This window comes from Lutra lutra, chromosome 5 (assembly GCF_902655055.1).
Source record: "Lutra lutra chromosome 5, mLutLut1.2, whole genome shotgun sequence".
Taxonomy (NCBI): Eukaryota; Metazoa; Chordata; class Mammalia; order Carnivora; family Mustelidae; genus Lutra; species Lutra lutra.
The window spans coordinates 185,267-206,753 of NC_062282.1; the positions used below are offsets into that span (position 1 = coordinate 185,267).

Consider the following 21,487-nt stretch of genomic DNA (forward strand, 5'->3'; position numbering starts at 1 on the left):
TCCCTGCTCAGTGGGGAGTCTGCTTGTCCCTCCCCCTCTGTCCCCCACCTCCCCACTAATGCTTGCTCACTCTCTCAAGTAAGTAAATTAAAATCTTTTTAAAAAAAATTTTAAAAAGTAAAAAGAAATTGACTTTCTCCTATAACCTCAGTTATTCACCCAAAGCTTTTCTGTCCATGATGTACGTTACAAAAGTTGCATCAGGACGCAACTACTGATTTAGCTTCTGAAGACATAAGAGATACCGCAATACAGCTGCAAGCGGCTCTGTGTCAAAAATGACACGACACCATTCACTCAACGAACGTTGTTATTTTATTTTTTTAAAAGATTTTATTTATTTGACAGAGCACAAGTAGGCAGAGAGGCAGGCAGAGAGAGAGGAGGAAGCAGGCTCCCCGCTGAGCAGGGAGCCCGATGTGGGCCTCGAGAGATCATGACCCCAGTGGAAGGCAGCCAGCTAACGAACTGAGCCCTGCAGCGCCCCAAGGCCCACAAGTTTGAGTGCCTTCTCCTCAGTAGGCACCGTATTCTTCCTGGGTAGAGGTGAACAGACCTGGGGAGTTTACCTGGTCCCCGGCGGTGATTTCAGGTGCGGTGTGCACCAGGGAGACAGAGCAGGCAGAGGAGATGGACGCTGGTGGCCTTGGTTTGCTGTAGGTCTTCTCTCTGACAGAAACAGTTTGCTCCCCTGTGAGTATCCAGAGAAGAGCATTTCCCTGAGGGGACAGTGAGTGCAAAGGTCCTGAGGCACTCATGCTTGCTCATTCAGAGGACATCAGTGACTCCAGGAAGAGAAAGATATTGGGGGCTTCTGAGGAGACAGGATTTTGCTCAGAGCCTGGTGGGTGCCCTGGAGGAATGCCCTTGGCTGCGATTGTGGGGGCGGGCGCAGGAGGCCCTACAGGACTAGCTGCAGGGATGCCCGGTGGGGCTTGCATGAGGGGCTGATCCCAGAGACCACCCGGGGCCTGCACGTGGGATGGGGGTCAGGCGACCCCATGGCGGCCCGGGTGAGGACTGGCGCTGGAGTGGGCCGGGGTCGCTCAGGCGTCGGGCGGAGACCTCAGGTTGTGAGGCCAAGATCACCGGGTGTCGGGGTGGTTCCAGGTCAGGACGCCTGCTGGAGCAGGGGCGGGCCCTACGACCCTCCGCGCCTTAGAGGACAGGGAGCAGCCGCCAGAGGTCCAGGGAGGAGGACTGCGCCTCTCTCCGTGGGTGGGCCCGGCAGGGCGTGCGCTCCGCGCGCCCGTCTGGTGGACCCTGAGAGTCCCGGGAAGCTCCAGGTCAGCGTGTTATAGCATCTTCGAGCCCGTACAACCTCGCGCTCCTTTTGATTCCCGCAACGGGCCCACTGGAGCCGGCGGGGCGGGAGACGCTCTCCTCGCATCACCTACTGGGTCGGGCCGCGGGCCCCCGGCGAGGGGAGCCTGCGCCCCGCGTCTCCGCCCCGCGGGAAGGTGCGCGCTCGGCCTGGGCCGGCTCAGGTGGGTGGGGCGCATGCCGGGGGGCCCAGGACCTCGAGGGGCACCAGGCGGCCGGGGCCGGACAGACCGTCGGAGAGCCCTCGGGGCCCCGACGGGCCACGGCGCGACCCGCGCGAGGCGCACGCAGAGCCGGAGGGCGGCCCGGAGCGCGAGGCGGGGATGCGCGCGCGCCCTGCCGCCTCCCGCGCTCGGTCGGCCCCGGGGCGGGGCGGGCTCGCGTGCCGGGGTGGGGCGGTCCGTGCGCGGCGGCCGCGGATGCCCGTCCCGGAGATGCGAGCGCCGGCAGCCGCGCCGCCACAGCTCCCGGCCCGGGCGGGCTCCTCCCGCGGGTGCGCCTGAGCCTCCGCGCCCCGCCGGCCCGGGTAAGTGTCCCCGGAGCGCCCCGCCGGCCCCCGCTCCGCCGAGGGGCTCCAGCCAGCCGCCCTCCCGCGGGGCGCCGGCGTCGGGCGGGGGTGGGTGCGCACCTAAGAACCAGAAGGGGAAGAGGGAAGCTTGTCGGCCTCGACTGCTCTTGGCCCCGCGGTGTCTCCCTTCCCCACCAGCCCCTGCCTGTGACCCACCGCCCTGGGCCCGCTGGGCTAGTTCTGCCCTCCGTCCGGTGTCCTTCAGAAACTTCGTGGGCAGATGCTGCCCAGGGCTCGGCCCGGGCCCCCGAGCCTTCCGCAGGGCGGCCAGTGGAGGAGGGCCTGGCCGGGGCTGGGGGCCTGGGGCTGGGGCTCCCTCCTTCCCGGGGCGGGGGGAGCACCAGGTTTGGTTCTCACACTCGGGAAGGGCAGAAGGGCCCGTGTTCCAGGAATTCGCTGGGTTTCAGTTAGCGGCACCAAGAAACTTTCTTTTTTTTATCTCCCCGCGCCCCCACAAAGTCTTAATTTGAGTGGCCCCATATCCCCGCTCGTGGCGACTCTGTCAGTGGCCCCGGCCATCCGTGACTTGCTGGCCAGTGTTCCCACTGTGACTCAGCTGGGGAAGGGGCTGCTCACAGGGCTGATGACCGGTCAGGGTCAGAGATCAAAGGCCTGGGGCAGCTCTTTCCTGGGGACCTTCCTCCTGACTCTTTCCAGGACGCTGGAGGCTTCTTCCCTCTTTGGGAGTGTACAGTGGACTTTCAGTGTCATCATGGCATGGGGTGCAGGGGGGTAGCCCTGTGACCTACACATGGCCTCTGACCAGCCACAGCCCGTCCTTGAGGGGTTCAGAACGTGAGTGTGTGCCCAGGACATCTGTGTCCAAGCTCTGGGTCCTTGAAAGTTGTGTACCTGGATTTCTGGCCTGGACAGCAGCTGACTCACCCTGGGGACGCTCCAGGCGGTCTCTGGTAGAGGCGGGCCCTTGAGCCTGGAGAACCTCCACCCAGTGTCCGCCATTAGGCTTCTGCAGGCCCCTGGAAGGGAGCCCCGTCCCGGTGGCAGTCCTGGCACCAGCCATTAGGTGGAGACCCCGTGGTGATGAGCTGGCCGCCCCCCTCATGGTGAGTGGTGAGCAGGCAGTGCAGCCCTCCCATGGGAAGCCGCAGCAGCCCTCTGGCAGCCCGTGGCTGGCCTTCCCCTCATTTAGGCACAAGGACTCTGAGGCAGAGTTGAAGTTTGGACTCAGACCCCTGGTGTGGCCCCACAGCATTGCGTGCCCATTAAAGACGCTCCACGCCCAGCACGGAGCCCCACGGGGGCCTTAGGCTCATGACCTTGAAGTCAAGACCTGAGCAAGATCCAGAGTCAGACGCTTAACCAGCTGAGCCACCCAGGAGCCCCTGGAGAAAGATTCCTAAGTAAAAGCTCAGGTTTCTCTGAGAAGCCCAGTCAGCTTAGAGCTTAGGGGGGGAAGGGAGAGCCACCAGTCCCCCTGCTGGGCCCCTCGAATGCCTGCAGGTCCCCGTCTGCCTCCTCCCCAGCACCGTCCGTGGTTGCAGGGGAGACCCTGGCCCAGGCCAGCCGCAGGCCGCGGGAGCCCTGCGCAGAGGGTCTTCTGCCCCCACTTCCCAATGGGGCTTCTGCCACCTGCACCTGAGGTGGAGACCTGTGTCCTGGGGGGCATTGCTTCCAGGAATTCCATCTGTTCCGATGGAGGCGTCATCCTTTTGAGGAGAATGCATAGGTATTTGGTAAAATGGAGCAACCCGAATGCCATAATGTCCACCTGTCTGTAGGATTCCCAGGGCAGAAACCTCAGCACACATGGAACCCAGACTGGTTTTCCAGCGAGGCCTTGTGGTGGTGTGTGTGCGGGTCGGTGCACAGCCCCTTTGATCTCTTCCACATACACCACGTGGGGGTACCTGGGACTATTTACCTGCCTTTGGTGCTTCTGACCATAAACTGTGTCTAGGGTTGTACTGATCACTGAGATGGAGACACCAAGGGACTTCTTGGTTTTGTGGGGTAGAAGGTGCGAGGCTGTGGAATGGGCACACGGTGCAGCCTCCTGTCCCAGCTCCTGCGTGGAGGAGAGAGCTTTGGGTGAAGGGGTCAGGGTCAGCTGGTACAGCAATGGCACTGGCCCCTCCTCATCTTCTCTGTCATCTGCCCACCCCCACATCACCCCTACTCCAGGCTCAGGGCTCATCCAGGGAACGGTGGTGCTGGGGACGGGGTCCCCTTCACCTTTGACCTCACGGGTGACTCTAGGTTGCTGTGTGCCTGGCCCCTCCTGGGGCCTAAGCTGGGGCCAGGCCTGGGATGGCTTTGCTCCCTGGCCTCCAGCCACCGAGGGTCTGACCTAGCTGCCCAGAGCAGGGCAGGTGTGGCGGCCATGGCGCAGGTCGAGGCTGCGAAGGCAGAAGCGTTTCTCCATCCATTCCTGCTCCCACCTGCAGCCGCCGCTCACCTCCCTGCGCGCGCCCCAGAGCTCTCGTGCTCCCCACTCCTGCTGCGTGCCCGGGGAGCCGGAAACATGCATTCAGACAGTCTGGCCGACACAGCGTCAGTATTCACAGCATCCCCGTCTGCTCGGAACCCCCTCCTCCCACCGCGCCCCTGCAGCTGCCGCCCACGTCTGTTCCCCACGTGTAGATGCCCTCAGAGGGGCTGCAGTCCGCTCCCGCCGCTGCTCCCCCCCGCCGCTAGTCCCTTTCTCAGCCCCCCAGAAACTTCATCCGGCGTTTATATGTGAATTTGTGTCCTGGGTTTACCCTCAGATGGAAGTCACGTCAGCTCCAGTTAGCCTTTTAAAAGTGTAGCATTCGGTGCGTTCGTTTAGTATATCCCAGAGTTGGGCACCTCCCGCCCCCGTCTACGTCCAGAACTTTTCCTTCACCCCAGACAGACGCTCTCTGCCGGTGAGACGGTCGTTCCCGTTCCTTCCTCCCCGGCCCTGGCGACCCCCGACCTTTCCGTTTTCTGGTTCCCGCCGATGGTGAACCAGTGCCGGCGCCGTCGGCCGGGCCCCGCAGTGCCACTCACCCGCGGGCAGCCTTTGGGTCGTCGACGTGCGCGGCTGCTGTGAACCACGATGCCGGGTGTGTTTTCAGTTCTCCTGGGCGCACAGCCAGGAGCGGAACTGCTGGGCTGCCTCTGTCTGCCTCGGGGGCTCTGCCACGCCGTCCCTTCACGTCCCTTCACGTCCTCACCAGCACCTGTCCTTGGCCTTCGCTCTGTCCTGAGCCGGCCTGGGGGGCAGCGGCTGCTCTCTCGCTGCAGGTTTGATCGCGTCTCCGCGGCGCTTGAGGACCCGAGGCCCTCCCGGGCGTCTGGTCACCGTTCGCATGTTTTCTGTGGGGAAATGTCTGTTCAGGTCCTTTGCCCATTTTCCATTGGGCCGTTTCTCTTTTTGTTGTTGTTGGGTTGTCAGAATTCTTTATATGTCTTGGACAGTAGACTTAGCAGATGCATCATTTGCAAATGTTTTCTCCTGTTCTGTGACTGGATGGTGTCCTCTGAAGCACAGGTTTTAAAATTTGATGAAGTCCGATTTTTTTTTAAAGTCTTTTATTTGTGCCTTTAGTGACACATCTAAGAATCTTTTGCCAAATTTAAGGTCATGAAGATATAGCCCCAGGTTTTACCATTTTACCTCTCACACAAAGGTCTTTAACTAATTTTGGTTAATTTTTCATACGGTGTGAGGCAGGGACGTCCGTTCACCCGTCTGGGGACAACATTCTTCTTCCCCATCGAATGGCCTCGGCATGATAGGGTCTCTGTTCTAAGGCCACATTTTGCTTCTTTTTCATGCTTTTTAAAAGAACTTGTTATTATGGAAAATTTCACTTCTTTACCAAAAGTGAAGAGAAGGTTATAATGAGCCCAGCCTGTTCATCGAGTGGCACAGACACAGTATCGCTATCAAACAGTCCAGTTTCATGTAGACCCCACTCTGCTCCCAGATGGCGCAGGGGTGTCCCCAACGTGACATTTCTTAGTACGTAACCCTGACACTGGTCGGCTTAAAAAAAATCAGCTTTTTGTATTTTTAGCTTAATTTTTTGTTTGAATTGAGGGACTTCTATAAGGAAGTATTAACCCAACAGCGGACGGACCGTAAAGGTGAGAAGACTGTGGAGGACGCCCCAGGGTGGCAGAACAACCCAGAAGAGTGCACTTAGAAATGGGGATCCCTCTCCAAGGCTGGGGTTCCGGGCTCTTTGGAGAGGGTGTGGTCAACCCCCTGGGGGTGAGGGGGTAGAAGGTCACTGAGTTTGTCAGCCTCTGGCGGTGGGGAGCAGGAAAAAAGACACATTTGAGCCCTGGGATTGGAAGCTTCGTACTCCTGGATACTTGGCAGGAGTTTTGAGAATCATCACAGCACTCAGTGAACAGGGAGGAACCTTCCACCGGGCCCTTGCGTGTCCCCCCTCCTGGCCTAGGTGCCACAGTTTCCATACCCCTCACCTCTACACACGCTACAAACCCCACAACACGTGGTCATCGTTGTTTGAACAACTGTCTTTCAAAGACAGTTAAACAGTAAGAGCAGACCCTGGGTTTGTACCCAGCAGCTCTGTTTCCTGTGCCTCCTCTTCCCTTTGGTGGACCCGTGTTACCATCTGGTATCGCTTTCCTCTGGCCTGAAGACACCCCTTCGCATGTCTTACAGCGTAGGTCAGCTGGTGAGCCAGTCTTTCAGTTTTTGTGTGTTTGGAAAACTCTCCAGCCCTTCAGTTTTGAAAGCTGTGTTCCCAGGGTGTGGAATTTTAAGACGTGGCTCTGCCGTCTCTGTGCTTCTCCGACGAGGCGGCTGCCGTCATACTACCCGTGTCCCTTCGCACCCGCTGGCTGTTTTCTGTGGTGGCTTTTACGATTGTTCTGGAGGTCCCGGTTATGAGCAATTTGATTGTGACTGACTTCGCTGTAATTTAATGTTTCTGTGCTGAGACTTTACTGATCTTGAATCTGTAAGTTTACAGTTTTCATTGTTTTTTCTATCCAATTTTTTTTCTGCCACCTCCATTGTTTGGAGCCCCAGTTACACACATAGTATACTGAAATACTGAAGAATTTCGGTTTTATTTTGGTGCTACTGTAAATGGTACTACTTCTTAAAACCCTTTGTTCTGGTTGCTCACGGCTGGTCTCCAGAAACACACTTGACTTTTGTATATTGTCCTTTTACCCTTCGACCTTGCTGAACTCAATTACTGTAAGAGATTTGTCTTAGTAAACTTCCAGGGATTTTCTGTAGGTACAATCACGTTGTCTGTAAGCAGGGTTCTGTCTCCCCTCCCCAACGTTACGGCGCTGCTTTTCCTCATCTCGCTGCCCTGTCGAGGACGTGCTCATGGTGCTAAGTGGGAAGTGGGATGAAGGGTCTGTGGGCTCCGGGAGGAGCTCGGTTTTCGTGGTCAGGTGTGACGCTTGAGTAGGCATTGCTGTAGAAGCCCTGAAAGGGGGTAATTAAGCTCCCTTCAAATCCTTTTCTTTGTCAAATACTTTTTTGCATGTAGGAGATGATCATATGTATTTTTTCATTAGTTTATTAAAGTAGAGAATTGCAATGACCAATTGTTGGATGTTGAAGTGGCCTTGAATTCTTGGATAACCTTCGCTCGCCATACTATTTGGCCCTATTTGTATTGCTGGTTACATTTGCTAAGATCTGATTGAGTTCATGGTAGATATCAGTCTGTAGTTTTCCTGAAATTTACTATTTCAAGTAATTTTTACTATTTCAAAAATTTACAAAAATTATTACTATTTCAAAAATTTACTGATTCAAATTTTTGGATCAGGGTGATGCAGAACTTATAAACGAATTATCAATTTTCGACTTTATTTTCAATTTTCTACCAGAGGTTGCAGAAAATTGGTATTATTTTTTTTTTCTAAAAGTGGTAGAATTTACCAGTGAAACCTTCAGGACCTGAGTGTTTTTTGTTTTGTTTTGTTTTTTATTGTTGAAATAGAAATAGGATCAAACAGTTGTGGTTTTTTTCTTGAGTAAATTGGGTAGTTTGTGTCTTTCGAGGAATTGGTCCATTTCACCTAAATTATTGGATTTGTGGGGTTAGTATTTGCCTCTGTGTTTGGGCTACCACAACAAAGGCTCATACTGGGGGCTTAAACAACACACATTTATTCCTCATAGTTCCGGAGGCTGCAAGTCCAAGACCCAGGTACTTGCTGGTTGGTTTTGCAAGCTTCTTAGGTGCTTTCCCAGGTGTGATCTGAAATTGGTCTCTGTTTGTGGAGGGCGGGAGAGACCAAGAACGAGGCAGCCACTCCAGGTTGGAAGGTGACAGTTTTAGTACACCAAGAGAAATTACATGCAAGGCTTGCTTGTCTTAGGTGGCAGAAAGATGAGTTGGGTCCAGTATCCACTGGCCATCTCTTAAAAGTCATCTCTATAAAGAGGCCTCGACTAGGCTCAGTCACACGTATCATGTACATCTCAAGACTGTGTCCTTGCAGCTACTGGGAGCAGGAAAGGCGAGTGGAGCCCACATCCAAGGAGAGGGGAGGGGGGATGAAGAGCTTCGTAGTACCCAGGTCCGGCTCACAGGTCAAGTGGTGGTCACGTCTTCCCAACACTGCTGATTTGGTTTCCAGCAAGAGCTCTCTTCTTGGTTTGCAGTGACTCCGTATGCATAGTGAAGAGACAGCCCTGGTGTCCCTTCCTCTTCTTATAAAGGCAACAGTTCTAATAGATCAGGGCTCTGCTTTTATGACCTCATTCAACTTTAGTCACTTCCTTCAAGGCCCTGCCTCCACTGGAGGATTAGGCTTCAACATATGGATTTGGGGGTGGGGGAAACAGGTAAGTTCATAGTTGTATACTCTTATTTTCATTCTAATGTCTGTGAGATCTGTAGTGATGACCCCTCTTTCATTCCTGATACTGGTTATTTTGTGTCTTCTCTATTTCTTGACCTGGCTGGAGGTTTATCCATTCCATTAATCTTTTCATAGAACTAACTTTTGGTTCATCGAGATTTTTCTACTTTTCTGTTTTAAGTTTCATCGATTTTTTCTTCTTTATTACTTCCATCCTTCTGCTTTATTTGGATTTATTTTCTCTTTTCCTAGTTATTTAAAGTAAAAGCTTACATTATTTGAGATCTCTTTTTCTCATATAAATATTTAATAATATCACTTTCATCAAAGTATTGCTCAGCTGTGTCCCACAAAATCTGATATGTTGTATTTTCATTTTCATTCAGTTCAAAGTGCTTTAAATTTCTTTGAGATGTTCTCTTTTACCTGTGGTTGTTTAGGAGTGGATTGCTTTCCAAATATCTGGGCATCTTCCATATATCTTTCTAGTATAATCACATCATTGTCACAAAATATACTTTGTATGATTTCTATTCTTTTGAGTTTGTTGAGGATTGTCCAAAGTCCCAGCATTTGGTCTATCCTGATGAATGTTCCATGTGCAAAGAATGCATGGTCTGCTGCCGCTGGGTGGGTGTTCCGTGATGTCCGTCAGTTCAAGTCTGTGACTGTTTACATATTCTAAAGCCTTCCTGATTTTTGGTTTACTTGTTCTATTGATTACTGAGAAAGGAATGTTGTTGTCCCTGGTTATATTCCTTTTTCTTAAGCCTACTATGTCTCATATGCTCATAAGGACCCCAGCTTTTTTTTTTTTTTTAATTTTATTTATTTATTTGACAGAGAGAGAGAGAGAGAGAGAGGCCATAAGCGGGCAGAGAGGCAGACAGAGAGAGAAGGGGAAGCAGGTCTCCTGCCGAGCAGAGGGCCTTACTCGAGGCTCGATCCCAGAACCCTGAGATTATGACCTGGGCCGTAGGCAGAGGCCCAACCCACTGAGCCACCCAGGTGCCCCCCCCCAGCTTCTTTTGATTACTGATTACATGGCGCATGTTTTCCTATCCACTTACTTTACCTACTTAGGTCTTTATATTCAAGGTGTGTTTCTTATATTTAAAGCACATTCGTGACCTACTTCGGATATTCTCGTGGCTCTTCGCACTCAGGGTGGACATTCTGTGTTGACGCCCCCTCTTCCTGAGGCCAGGTGAGGGCTCTTAAGCTCCAGTGCAAGTCCGTTGGCCCGGTGACAGGCCGCAAGTGGTCACTGCACGCTGGTCCGTAGGATGTTTGGGAGGGCTCGTATACCCTCCCTGCATGGGAAAATCAAGATTTTGGTGCCCTCCCCAAGGTGATGGGTGAGCCTACCAGCCTCAGGGCACAGATTCTGGGCTGGTCCTTGGGGACCTCCTCTTGGATCCCGGCGCCATGTGCAGCCCTGCTGGTGGAGGCCGGAGGGTGTGTTCAGCTGGGCTCGGGGCAGCTGTGGGCAAAGTCCAGGGCCGTGGAGTTGAGTGGGAGATTTTACACACAAAAGAGGAAGCCTGTTGGCTCCAAAGTATAGGGCCTGCCGGGGAGGGCTGAGAAGAGGAAGAAGACCCACCACAAACGCCACTGAGCGAGGACGCACGCAGCCCCTTGCCTGAGGAACAGCCCCCTCAGAACCCTGATGCAGCAGCTGGTCCGTGGCCTGGCAGCCGTGCGTCTGGCTCGTGGGCGCCCGTGGAACGGCATCTGGCTCCTGAGGACAGGGTCAGGCCGTTTCTCTACCGAAAGCTCTTTCGGAACCGACTGTGGGAGCCCAGCGCTGATCCCCAGACGGGCGCAGTGACTCGGGTCCTCAGGTCGGGCTTGGACACCGGGGTGCTGCCGTCATGGCCAGGGCCGTGCATGCTCCCCGCGCCCTGTGGCATCTTCCCGCTGAGGGAAACAGGGTGTGCAGGGTTCAACGGCGGGCTCTGCGGGTCACCTGGTTCGGTTGCTGATGCGGGCGGGGGACCCCGGTGGGTCTGTGGGGTACCCCGGTGAGCACAGCAGGCCGGGGCTGACGCCGTGGCATGTGCGGGTCTGGGGATGGTGCGGGCCGGGGCCTCCTGGACGTAACCCGTGTGCGCTCGTCTCCTCCCCAGGGCCAGAGACGATGATCCCGCCGGGGGAGTGCCTGTACGCCGGCCGCAAGAGACGGAAGCCGGTTCAGAAACAGTAAAGTATCCCATCTTCTGCTTTTGCTGCGGGTCGCGTGGAGGGGCTGGTCTCTGCTCCTTGCGAGGAGCGCCTGACAGGCCGAGAGCGAGGGCAGGTCGCCTGACAGGCCGAGAGCGAGGGCAGGTCGCCTGACAGGACGCCGAGAGCGAGGGCAGGTCGCCTGACAGGACGCCGAGAGCGAGGGCAGGTCGCCTGACAGGACGCCGAGAGCGAGGGCAGGTCGCCTGACAGGCCGAGAGCGAGGGCAGGTCGCCTGACAGGCCGCCGAGAGCGAGGGCAGGTCGCCTGACAGGCCGAGAGCGAGGGCAGGTCTTGCCAGGCGTCGGGGCGCGCGAGGGGCCGGGACCACAGCAGCGGAGCCGGGTCTGCGGCCGCAGGCTCCCTGCACACCCGCAAGCCCGTGGCGCCTCTCCGGATGGCTCTGGGCCGCTTTCTCCACTTGGACTGGATGGCGAGGTCAGCGTGGAGGGACGCGTCTGGCCAGAAGCGCCCATGAGGGCCGGAGACGTCCGCATGGTTTTCAGCGAACGCCACATCCCTCTCGGCCCAGGGGAAGCCTGTCCTCAAGGACTGGTGAGCTCTGCCACACGTGACGGACACAGTGTGCAGCTTTGACCCCTGCCCCGGGGCCTCCAGGAGGCTTGCAGAGTAGGGAGGGGGACCGGTGGCCCTCACTCCCCAGACAGGATCCCGCAGCTGGCCCAGGGGCGCGCGGGACACTCGGTCGTGCGGTCTGCCGTGGGAGCGGGATGGGGTTTGGAGCCGCCCCGCTGTGCCCCCGCTGTTCCCCCGCTGTGCCCCGGTGCTGCCCCTGGCTCCTGGCTCCTCTGGCTGGGGTCCCGCAGCAAGTCCTACTGTCGGCCTCTGTGCGCGTGTGAGACGCAGCTCCCCCCGGTGAGCGCACGCACGTGACTGCTAGGCCCCGCGCGCGTGGGCTGCACCCTCCAGGGGCAACTGAAGCCAGGCCTGCGTCTCTGCGGACCCGGGCTGCCCTCCCCGCCCCTGGGGAGCGTGGCTCTGCGAGAGGTCCTGGACAGCGGCCACCACCTGATGACGGCGGGGAGGGCTCGAGAGGCGGGACTCGGAAAGTGGGCATGTCCCTGAGTGGGTCATGCGGCCGCTGTGGGCCTGCCCGGTGGTGCCCCTGAGACTGGGGCGGGAGGTGGAGGGCGGCGGGTATCTGTGCCGGGTGCAGGGAGTGCCACACGTGCGTGCGGGACAGGGTCCCTGCTGGCGACCACGCGGGCCTCAGGACACACCATGCTCTGTGTGCGGGACCCTCTGGGGCGAGCGAGCTAACATTCCTGCTTTCATTGTGTTTGTTCCAAGAACAGGGTCTGAGATAATGAGTTTTTGAGGCATTTATTATGGAGTAATTCATCTGAGTTATTGATGCTCGTCTGGTTCAAAACTCAGAGCCCCAGCAGGCCCCTCCCGCCCGTCACTGCCAGCCACCCCAGCGGTGTCTTGGGAGCCTGTCCTGAGAGGCTCCTGCGGAAAGCAGCAGGTCTGGACACACGGTGTCCACTCAGGAACGGCGTCCGGCCCGCTGTCCTTTGGTCCGCGGCACCCGGTGAGACCGTTTCGCAGACGCCCAGAGCCGCGGCTGATCCTCCCCCGGGGCAGCGGTCCACCGTGAGCGCCACGCATGCTGGCCTGTTTGTGTGGGGACCACCCTTCCCTGCGCCACCTCTCCAGCTGTGTCTGGATGAGCAACTTGGGGGAAGAGGGGCCTCTCTGTTGCCAGTGGGGGGCTGGGACTCCTGGGCTGCAGACCCTGCATGGCCGCACCTGCCCGGGGCTATCTGGATCAGTCCCCTGGGACTCGGGGACACAGTGAATGACACAGACACGCAGAGGGGCACACCGCCTGCCATGGGGTGAGTGATGAGCCCTGGTCTCTGACCTGGGAGACTTGTGCCTCCTGCCAATGCCCACAGAGCCGCGGCCGGCCCTTCCTTGCCTTGCAAGAGGCTGAACACAGCCCTGCCCGGGCCCCAGACTTTCCTGCACGCAGGGCTGCTCTGTCCAGGGGTGCGCGCACTGGGCACTGTGAGGGCGCCACCAGCTCTGGACATTCCGAGTGTGCTTGGCTCTGCTGGAACACGCCTCCTTCCTGCCCTGTGCCCGCGCTGCATTTCAGACTTGGGTCATTTTAGTTTGCGCTCTTCCCGTAAGTCAGGTTAAAACCCTATCTGGATTTCCTTTCCTGCGAACTGTGTTGGTCCCTTTTGCTCATTTCTCTATTGGATTGTTTGTGTTTTTGTGCTCCTTGAGTCTTAGGGCTGGTTCTATACTAGAGACACTAGCTCTGGAATCTGTTTCAAACACTTTCCTCCAGTTTTGATTTTACTTATCTTGGTCTTTGCTGTGTGGAAAAATTAATTTTTATGAGGTTGATTTGTTCATCGTTTCCCTTGTAGCTAATTAATCTTATATCGAAATTTGGAAGCTCTCCCTGGTCTAAGCTTATGAAGGAACTTCCAGTATATTCTCTAAATTTTTTTGGGTCCCTAATACATATTTTAAACTTTCAAGCACTTGGAATATTCCTGGTTTGTGGTTAGGGTCTGAGTCTGTGTCTTCTTTTCCCACGGCCACTGCTTGTCCCTAACACTGTTGACAATCGCTTTCTTCCTCGCTGGTTGGGGAGGGTCTTGGACCGTTCAGCCTGGGGACTGGGTCGGGGGGGGTGTCACCGACGAGAGACCAGGGGTCACTTGGACAGTCGCTGGGTGTTTGCAGATGGACCTGCCCGCACGTGCACTCAGATGGGCTCTATGTACCGGGAGCAGGAAGCGGCATCTGGCATGTCTGTGTGTCCTGACGGCTGCCGTGTCCGTCTGCACCAGGGCAGCTGGTGTGCGCTTGGGAGCAGAACCTCTCTCAGGACATGTTTTAGGGAAACTGGAGGCCAGACGAGTTGGTTTTGATGTCTGTGTGCAGGGCACCTGGGACATGAGCCTGCGCCCCGCCAGCTCTGGCTGCACTGGCTGCTCTGTGGCCCATGTTTCTGGCCACGCCAGACAGCCATGGGGCTGCGGTTGGCCCGTCCTCTTCTGGGGATGGTCATGGTGGGTCTGTGCGTGCCTGTCTTCTCTCCTGGAAGGGGTCAGCGATGGAAGCTGTCGAGTGTGGGATGGACAGAGGAGACGCACAAGTGCCTGGTCCTGGCTGGGAGCCCTTCTCCTGAGAGGCCCGTTCGGGCCGGGGGCTGGGGAGCTGGGTACAGAGACCGTGGGGAGACCCCATGGGGGTCTCCCTGCTCTCCCCAGGAGCTCCTAGAGGGGTGTGTGGCTCGCAGTTTTCTCCTTGCTGGAACTGGGCGTGCATACATGCACAGTCTGGTGTGACACATGCAAGCCCCATGGACATCACCGACCCCGAATCGCACCTCCAGGGTCCTGCATGCCGTTCCTGCCTCCACCTCTGTCCATGAGCCCTGGTATGCTCTGTCCTGTAGCCCGCTTCATGTTTCTGGAATTTTCTATAAATGGAATCATGCACCATGGTCTCGAGATTCACTGGCAGCTGGCGCGCCCCCAGTGTGCCCCCATTACCCGCCAAGCAGGGCGGCCGTGTCCAGATGCCCCGCCTCACTCGGTCACCTGCGGGCCGACACTCCAGGCCTCCCAGGTTTGGGCCATTACCAGTGAAGGTGCTGTGAACGTTTATGGACAAGGCTTTGTGTGCAGTGGGATTTTCGACTTCGACAGCACAGGCCAGTTACTTTTGGGGAACCACTGCGCTGCTCTCCAAGCCTCTGTGCCGTCTGTGTCTCCGTGGGCTGCAGCCCGGCCTCCCGAGGCTCCCGTCCGCCCTTCCCGAGCCCCAAGCGGAGCTGGGTGTCCTTCATGGGCTGATTCATCACCCACATTTCTTCTCTGGTGAAGTGTTTGTTTAAATAACTTGCTTTTCTTCATATTGGATTTTTTGTTTTCTTATTGGATTGTAGAACTTCTTTATGTGTTCTGGATATAAGCTATTAGGGACACTTCCCCCAGTCTGTGGTCTCCCTTCTCATTTTGCTGTCTATCTTGTTTTTTTTTTTAAAGTAATCTCCATGCGGAAGCTGCGGCTGGAGCTCCCAGCTGTGAGATCAAATCCTGCACACCCGTGGACAAGCACCCAGGAGTCCCCTTTTCATGTTCTCAATGGGGATTTTCAAAAGACATTAAAAATATTGATGAGGATCAACTTACCAATTTTTTCTTTTATGACTTTGAGCATGGCTGTGTCTTCTGAGGGTCCTGGGACTATCCCGAAGTCCCAAATATGCTGTCTTGTGTTTTCCTGTCAAGTTTTAGAGGAGGCTATAGATTTAGGTCTATGGCCCTCTTTGAGTTGATTTTGGGGAGTCGTGTGAGGTGAGGGCTGGTGCTCACCTACGTTCACGGGCGCCCGGTTCACCAGCCCCATTTCCTGAAAGGACTTTCTTTCCCTATTGAACTCCATAATATCTTTGTCAAATGAGTCAGCCAAAGATAAGTGGGTTTGTTTCTAGATTCCCTGCTCTGGTCCCTTGCTGTAGACTTCTGTCTTTCCTGTAACATGAAGCCGTCTTGAATGTTGTGGATTTAGAGAAAGCTTAAAATCAAAAGGACAGGGGCGCCTGGGTGGCTCAGTGGGTTAAAGCCTCTGCCTTCGGCTCAGGTCATGATCCCAGGGTCCTGGGATCGAGCCCCGCATAGGGCTCTCTGCTCGGCAGGGAGCCTGCTTCCTCCTCTCTCTCTGCCTGCCTCTCTGCCTACTTGTGATCTCTCTCTGTCAAATAAATAAAATCTTTAAAAAAAAAAAAATGTTTAAAAAAAAAAAATCAAAAGGACAGTCCTCTAATTGTTCTTCTTTAATTGGCTTTCCTGGTCCTTTGTGTTTCCATGAACGTTTTAGGATGAGTCTGTCAGTTTCTGGAAAAAAGCCCTGCTGGCGTTTTAACTGAATGCGTTGAGCCTGTACGGGAGGTCGGTTTGGGGAGCTTCCCCCCCGTTCTTCCAGGTCATCTCTTTTGCTTCCATCGGAGACAGCGGTGGCTGTCTCATGCTGCTGATGGCACTGGTGTCTCGTCCCCCGTCCCCTCCTGCTGAGTCTCTGCCCAGGGACTTGGCGCTTCCTCCTTGGGCCCCTAGGCCTGTGCCTGAGGCCAGCCTGGCAGGGCGCTCCCCCTACATGTGGGCCTGGGGTAGGAGGGTTCCTGGTCTGGCCCCCGGGGCCAGGGAGAGGGCTGGTAGAGATGCGTCGGGGACAGCCGGGGCCATGAGACACTCTGAAGGTGCCCTTCCAGCACCCGTCCGTCCAGCAGGCGCCCCATGGGAGTGGGGTCAGGGTGGGGAGCAGTCACCACTCAGCTCATTCTTGGGCAAGGCTGAATGGGAGGTTCCCCCCACCCCCAGCCCTCCACAGACGTGACATTTCAGCGGGGGCCGTCTGCCCATCTCCCATGGCCTCCCCTCTCCGAGCCCCGCACCTGCCCTGGGTACAGCCCTGTCTCTGGGGAGACCTTGGGTGTCTTTCACTGACGGTGGTGGGGTGGGGGGCTCTCCTTCCACCAGCAGGTGCCGGCCCTGCTGGAGATGCTCTTGGTCCCCAGGTCTCCTGCCAGTTTACGCGGAGGCCGGCTACATGAGGGATTTGGGGCAAGTGCCTCATTAAGGAAGAAAACCAGCAGAAAGTGAAAAGACAATCAAAGACATGGGCAAATACCTGTAAGTAGCACACCGGTCGAAGACTTGCATCTGGAACGTAAAGGACCCCATAACCGGACACTAAGAAGACAACCCACAGTGGCCCAGGGCTCAGTGGTTGAGCGTCTGCCTTTGGCTCAGGTCACGGTCCCAGGGTCCTGGGACAGAGCCCCGCATCGGGCTCTCTGCTCCGCGGGGAGCCTGCTCCTCCCTCTCCCACTCCCCCTGCTGTGTTCCCTCTCTTGCTGTGTCTCTCTGTCTGCTAAATGAATCTTTAAAAGAAAGAAGGAAGGAAGGAAGGAAGGAAGAAAAGAGAAGAGAAGAAGAGAAGAGAAGAAAAAAGAAAAGAAAAGAAAAGAAAAGAAAAGAAAAGAAAAGAAAAGAAAAAGACAACCCCATGAGAAAATGGGCAGAGGACTCGGGTAAACATTTATCCAGAGACACCTGTGGAAAGACACTCTGCACTGCTGGTCGTCAGAGGAACCCAGATGAGGCTGCAGTGAGATGCTCTCCCTCCTGTGCAAGCAGCCGTTCTGTGGGAGAAGGAAAACGACGTGTCATGGAGGAGCCGGACCATGGGGGTGTCGGTGGGGCAGCTGCTGCAGCCTGAGAGCGGAATGGGGTAGGCACCCTGACCCAGCTGTCCTCCCAGGGCTTGTGCCCGAGAGAACTGGAATGGGGTTCACACACAGTCTTTGTTTGAGCGTCTCTGCAGCATTCTGGACAGTGCCCGGCGCCCGTCCTCTGGGGAGCAGGGACATGCAGTGCGGTCCGTCCATGCAGCCAAGAGGGGGACCCATGTCCCAGTCAGTGTCACACCACAAGTGGAGCCAGAAACATAATGTACATGGAAGATGCCGGACACAAACGGTCTCCCACTCTGGGATTCCAGGTGCACGAAAGGTCTGGGACTGCAAACCATGGAGACGTTCGGCCGCTGGTGGTCGCCAGGGGCTGGTGGAGGGAAAATGGGGAGACACCGGTGAGTGGGTGTAGGAGTTTATGTGGGCGATGGAATGGTTTGGACCTTCCTAGAGTTGTGACTACGCAGCACTGGGAATGTCCATTTTGAAATGGTTAGTGTTGTGTGAATTATACCTCAAAAAAACAAAACCAAGGGGCACCTGGGTGGCTCAGTGGGTTAAAGCCTCTGCCTTCAGCTCGGTCATGATCTCAGGGTCGTAGATCAAGCCCCGTGTCGGGCTCTCTGCTCAGCAGGGAGCCTGCTTCCCCCTCTCTCTCTCTGCCTGCCTCTCTGCCTACTTGTGATCTCTGTCTGTCAAGTAAATAAAATCTTTAAAAAACAAAAAACAACAACAAAAAACAAGAACAGAAATGAAAAGAGGGACAAAGATGTGGCCTCTGGGGCTGGAGCAGCAGACTTTCATGTGTTTTCTGTGGTCTGGGCCCTCAGACTCTGCAAAGCAGGTTTGTGCTTGGGGTCTCCTGACAGACAGACTGTTCGACCTCTCCATCCTTGTGAAAAGTAGGAACTTTCAGCCAGAAGACACTCCAGCCCCTAAAAGCAGCAGGAGCCCTCATGCCAGCCAGGTGCCCTGGGAGCCAGGCCACCCCGTTCCCGAGCCTGCCGGCGGCCCCTCCCCATGCCAGCTACTGGACCTGACTCATTTGGCTTCAGATGCTTTTGTGTGCGTGATGTTTATGAAGGGCCTGTAGACGCTGCTTCTGTGAGGCGGGAAATAGGGTCAGACGAAGGGGACTGTCATCCCGGGGCCTCAGACAGGCAGATGAGGGAGGTCACTGGGAAGCGGCTGGGGTCTGGGGTCAGCTCTGTTCCGTGAGGGGGTGGTGGGCAGGGAAACCAGGGCCAGGGGAATTCCCTCGTGGGGGAGAGCAGCTCTGTCGTGGGACCCAGGGCTCCAGCCACCCCGGAGGCACAGCCGTGACCTCACGGCCTCCGATGGGCAAGTGGGGCGGGCAGGATGTCTCCCAGGCGTCCTCCGCGATGACTCTCCTCCGACCCTTTCCGCCCTGTGGCCGGAGGGGCTGCTCATACCAGCAGGTCCTGACAAGGTCGTTTGTTGAAGCTGAGCACGTGCAGCTGGGGCCAGGGGTCCTCCTCCCGCTTGGGGGAAAGTGTGCACAGAGAGGTCAGGAAGTTTGTGGGAGCCACACAGCTGGCTCGCAGCCGTGCTCCCGAGAGGCCTGCTCACTCTGGGAGCGCCCCTCTCGGTGATGGGGCCCCCGCAACCTTGTGGGCACAAGGCCAGGAGACTTTTTTTTTTTTTTTTAAAGATTTTATTTATTTATTTGACAGAGAGAAATCACAAGTAAGCAGAGAGGCAGGCAGAGAGAGAGGAGGAAGCAGGCTCCCTGCTGAGCAGAAAGCCCGATGTGGGGCTCGAACCCAGGACCTGGGATCATGACCTGAGCCGAAGGCAGCGGCTTAACCCACTGAGCCACCCAGGCGCCCCCAGGAGACTTTTTTTAAAGTTTGTATTTATTTATTTGTCAGAGACAGAGAGAGGACAAGCGGGATCTTGGGGCGGGAGAGGGAGAAGCAGGCTTCCCGCTGAGCAGGGAGCCCGACTCGGGGCTTGATCCCAGGACCCTAGGACCATCACCTGAGCTGAAGGCAGACGCCCAACCCACCAAGCCACCAGGCGTCCCAGCATCAGGAGACTTTTGTCCTTCTCAGTACCTTTTTCATTTAGAAGCTGATTGCACTGTAAGGTCACTTCTGGGGACGGGTTTGCAGCTCACGGGTGACAGGCGCTGGTGGGGGCCCCGAGTCTGACTATGCGTGCCTCCCCACAGGAGGCCGGCCACGGGGGCGGAGAAGTCAAACCCTTCCAAGCGGCACCGGGACCGCCTCAACGCCGAGCTGGACCATCTGGCCAGCCTGCTGCCGCTCCCTCCCGACATCGTGTCGAAGCTGGACAAGCTCTCTGTCCTGCGCCTCAGCGTCAGCTACCTTCGCGTGAAGAGCTTCTTCCAAGGTGGGTCTCTCGCCTGTGCCCACATGTGCCTGTCTGGGTGTCTCCTGTGTCCATGTGCGTGTGTCTGGGAGTCACCTGTACCCTCTCCTGTGCCCGCATGCTCCCAGCTGGGTGTCACTCACCTGGGTCCCCCCCACTTTGCTGGGACAGGCCAGTTTGCACCCCTGTCTTCGGGGGTCAGTCAGAGGAGCAGTCACTGAAGGCTGAGGAGCCAGAGCAGCCCTGCAGAAGGGGCTTCGGAGGGCCAAGCAGGTCTGCTTCGTGGGGCAGCAGGACGGCACTGAGCTCAGGAGGCCACGTTCCCCTATTAGCCGGAGTAGCTGTCGGGCGGCCAACCTCCCGTGTTGTTGCTTCGCGTGTCCTGGGGCTGCTGTGACCCTGGCTGGCCACCAGCCCCTCTGCTAAGGGGTGCCAGGCGTGTCAGACTCTCGCCGCCACTGTGTGTGGGGAGCTCTCCTCCATCAGATGCTCTCGGCTGGGCCTTCTTCTCCCTATGGCCTGGCTCAGGTCCTGGGGGAGAAAAGGAACTGTCCCCACCCTACTTCAGAGCCTGTGACTGTCACCATCATCTCGAATTAAGTCTGAACTTCTTATAAAATCATGACTTACTCCGTGTCTTTGGGAGTCAGGAAAATGAATGAGTGAAGCGGGGGTGCTGGGGAGGGGCGGGGGCTGCGGCCAAGCCGAGTCCGGTCTCTGCCAGGGTCGACCTCTGCACAGCTTTGCGTCGCTACACAAGATGCCTGGGGCTGCAGTGAGGACGGCTGGCCGAGGCCCTGGGCCGACATGAACCCCGGTCTGCCCCACCTCCCACACGTTGGGGAGCGGCTTGCAATGTGACGGGCCAGGCCCGGACTCCTTGTAAACCCAGACGTGTCTGAGGGGTGACTCAGCTGCTCTGTGTTGCCGGCCTTCTCCAGGCCCCCAGGAGAGGGAGGGCGGTTTTCCTGAGGACTCTGCCTGTCCTCAACCCTGACTTCCTCCGGAGACCCGTTGTGAGGGAGGGCGAGGGGTCTGTGGAGAACTCTGCCTAGTGCGTACAGCTGGGCCCCCCACCGTGGCCTTCATTTCTCTTATAGAGTGGGAATCCCAGATCCTCTGACCACGGCTGGCCTCAGAGAGCCTGCTCTGTGAGTGAGGGCTCTACACGGGGCTCCCTCCCACCCTCCCACTGATGTCCCAGATCTGGGAGCCCACTCATGTATGCCCTTGCTCTGCTCTGGGCTGGTCGCCAGCCGTGATGAAAAGGCCACCTGCCCTGGAGGGGAGGCCACCCACACGAGGCTGGGTGGCCATCGGGTCTGCTGGGACAGGGGTGGTCCTGGGGGCTGGGAGCCAAGACATCAGCCGTGCCCAGGACCCCTCTAGGGCAGCCTCATTCCCCTGGGCCCCCATGCTTCCCTGTGCTACCTCATCTTTCATCCCTGACACGGGTCTGTGGGACTTCCCACAGCCCAGGCCTGGGGTTCACCCAGCTCTCAGCCCAGGTCAGTCCTCCTCACTAAACCACACACTTTTTCTTTGGGTTAAAAGGGTGCCAACCAGGTGTCCATCACCCAGACGTCCATGGCCAACAGCGAAAACGTAGCCTGGAGGGTGGCAGACAACGGTGGGTGCCACGGGGTAGGGGTGGCCCTCAGGGGAGGTCACTAGGAGGCTCTTGTGGGCTGGAGGACTTCTCAGAGGAGGTGAGGGGCAGTTATTAATCTGCAGGCTGCGCTGAGGCAGCCCCCACCCCAGGCTGTCAAATGTTGGGCCCCTCACTGCCAAGGTCCTGCATCTGGGTGGAGACTCCTGGGTCAGGGCCCCTTCCCGGGGGACAGAGGGATTCTGTTCCCCTTCCCCAGTGGTGCTGGGGGATCCCCAGGCCCTCAGGCAACAGTGCCTGGTGCCCTCCCCTGGCCTGCACCAAGACCCCCTCGTGGCTTTCTTTCCTCTGTGGGGAGCTGTAG

At 56.9% G+C, this 21,487-nt stretch overlaps 1 protein-coding gene across 5 annotated transcripts in view; it reads left to right on the plus strand.

Annotated features, from left to right (window-relative positions):
• The first annotated feature begins 1,341 nt into the window (after positions 1 to 1,341).
• AHRR (aryl hydrocarbon receptor repressor) overlaps positions 1,342 to 21,487 on the plus strand; it is an 80,978-nt gene continuing 60,832 nt past the window's right edge. The window contains exons 1-3 of one of the 5 annotated variants that reach the window (XM_047730176.1): positions 1,342 to 1,487; positions 10,819 to 10,891; positions 19,354 to 19,535. In XM_047730176.1, the coding sequence (XP_047586132.1) occupies positions 10,830 to 10,891; positions 19,354 to 19,535 (244 nt within the window). In that variant the 5' untranslated portion in view covers positions 1,342 to 1,487; positions 10,819 to 10,829. Of the gene's footprint in view, positions 1,488 to 1,695; positions 1,850 to 10,818; positions 10,892 to 19,353; positions 19,536 to 21,487 lie in introns of those variants that run through there. The other 4 variants (XM_047730179.1, XM_047730177.1, XM_047730178.1 and 1 more) reach the window with 4 other exon arrangements.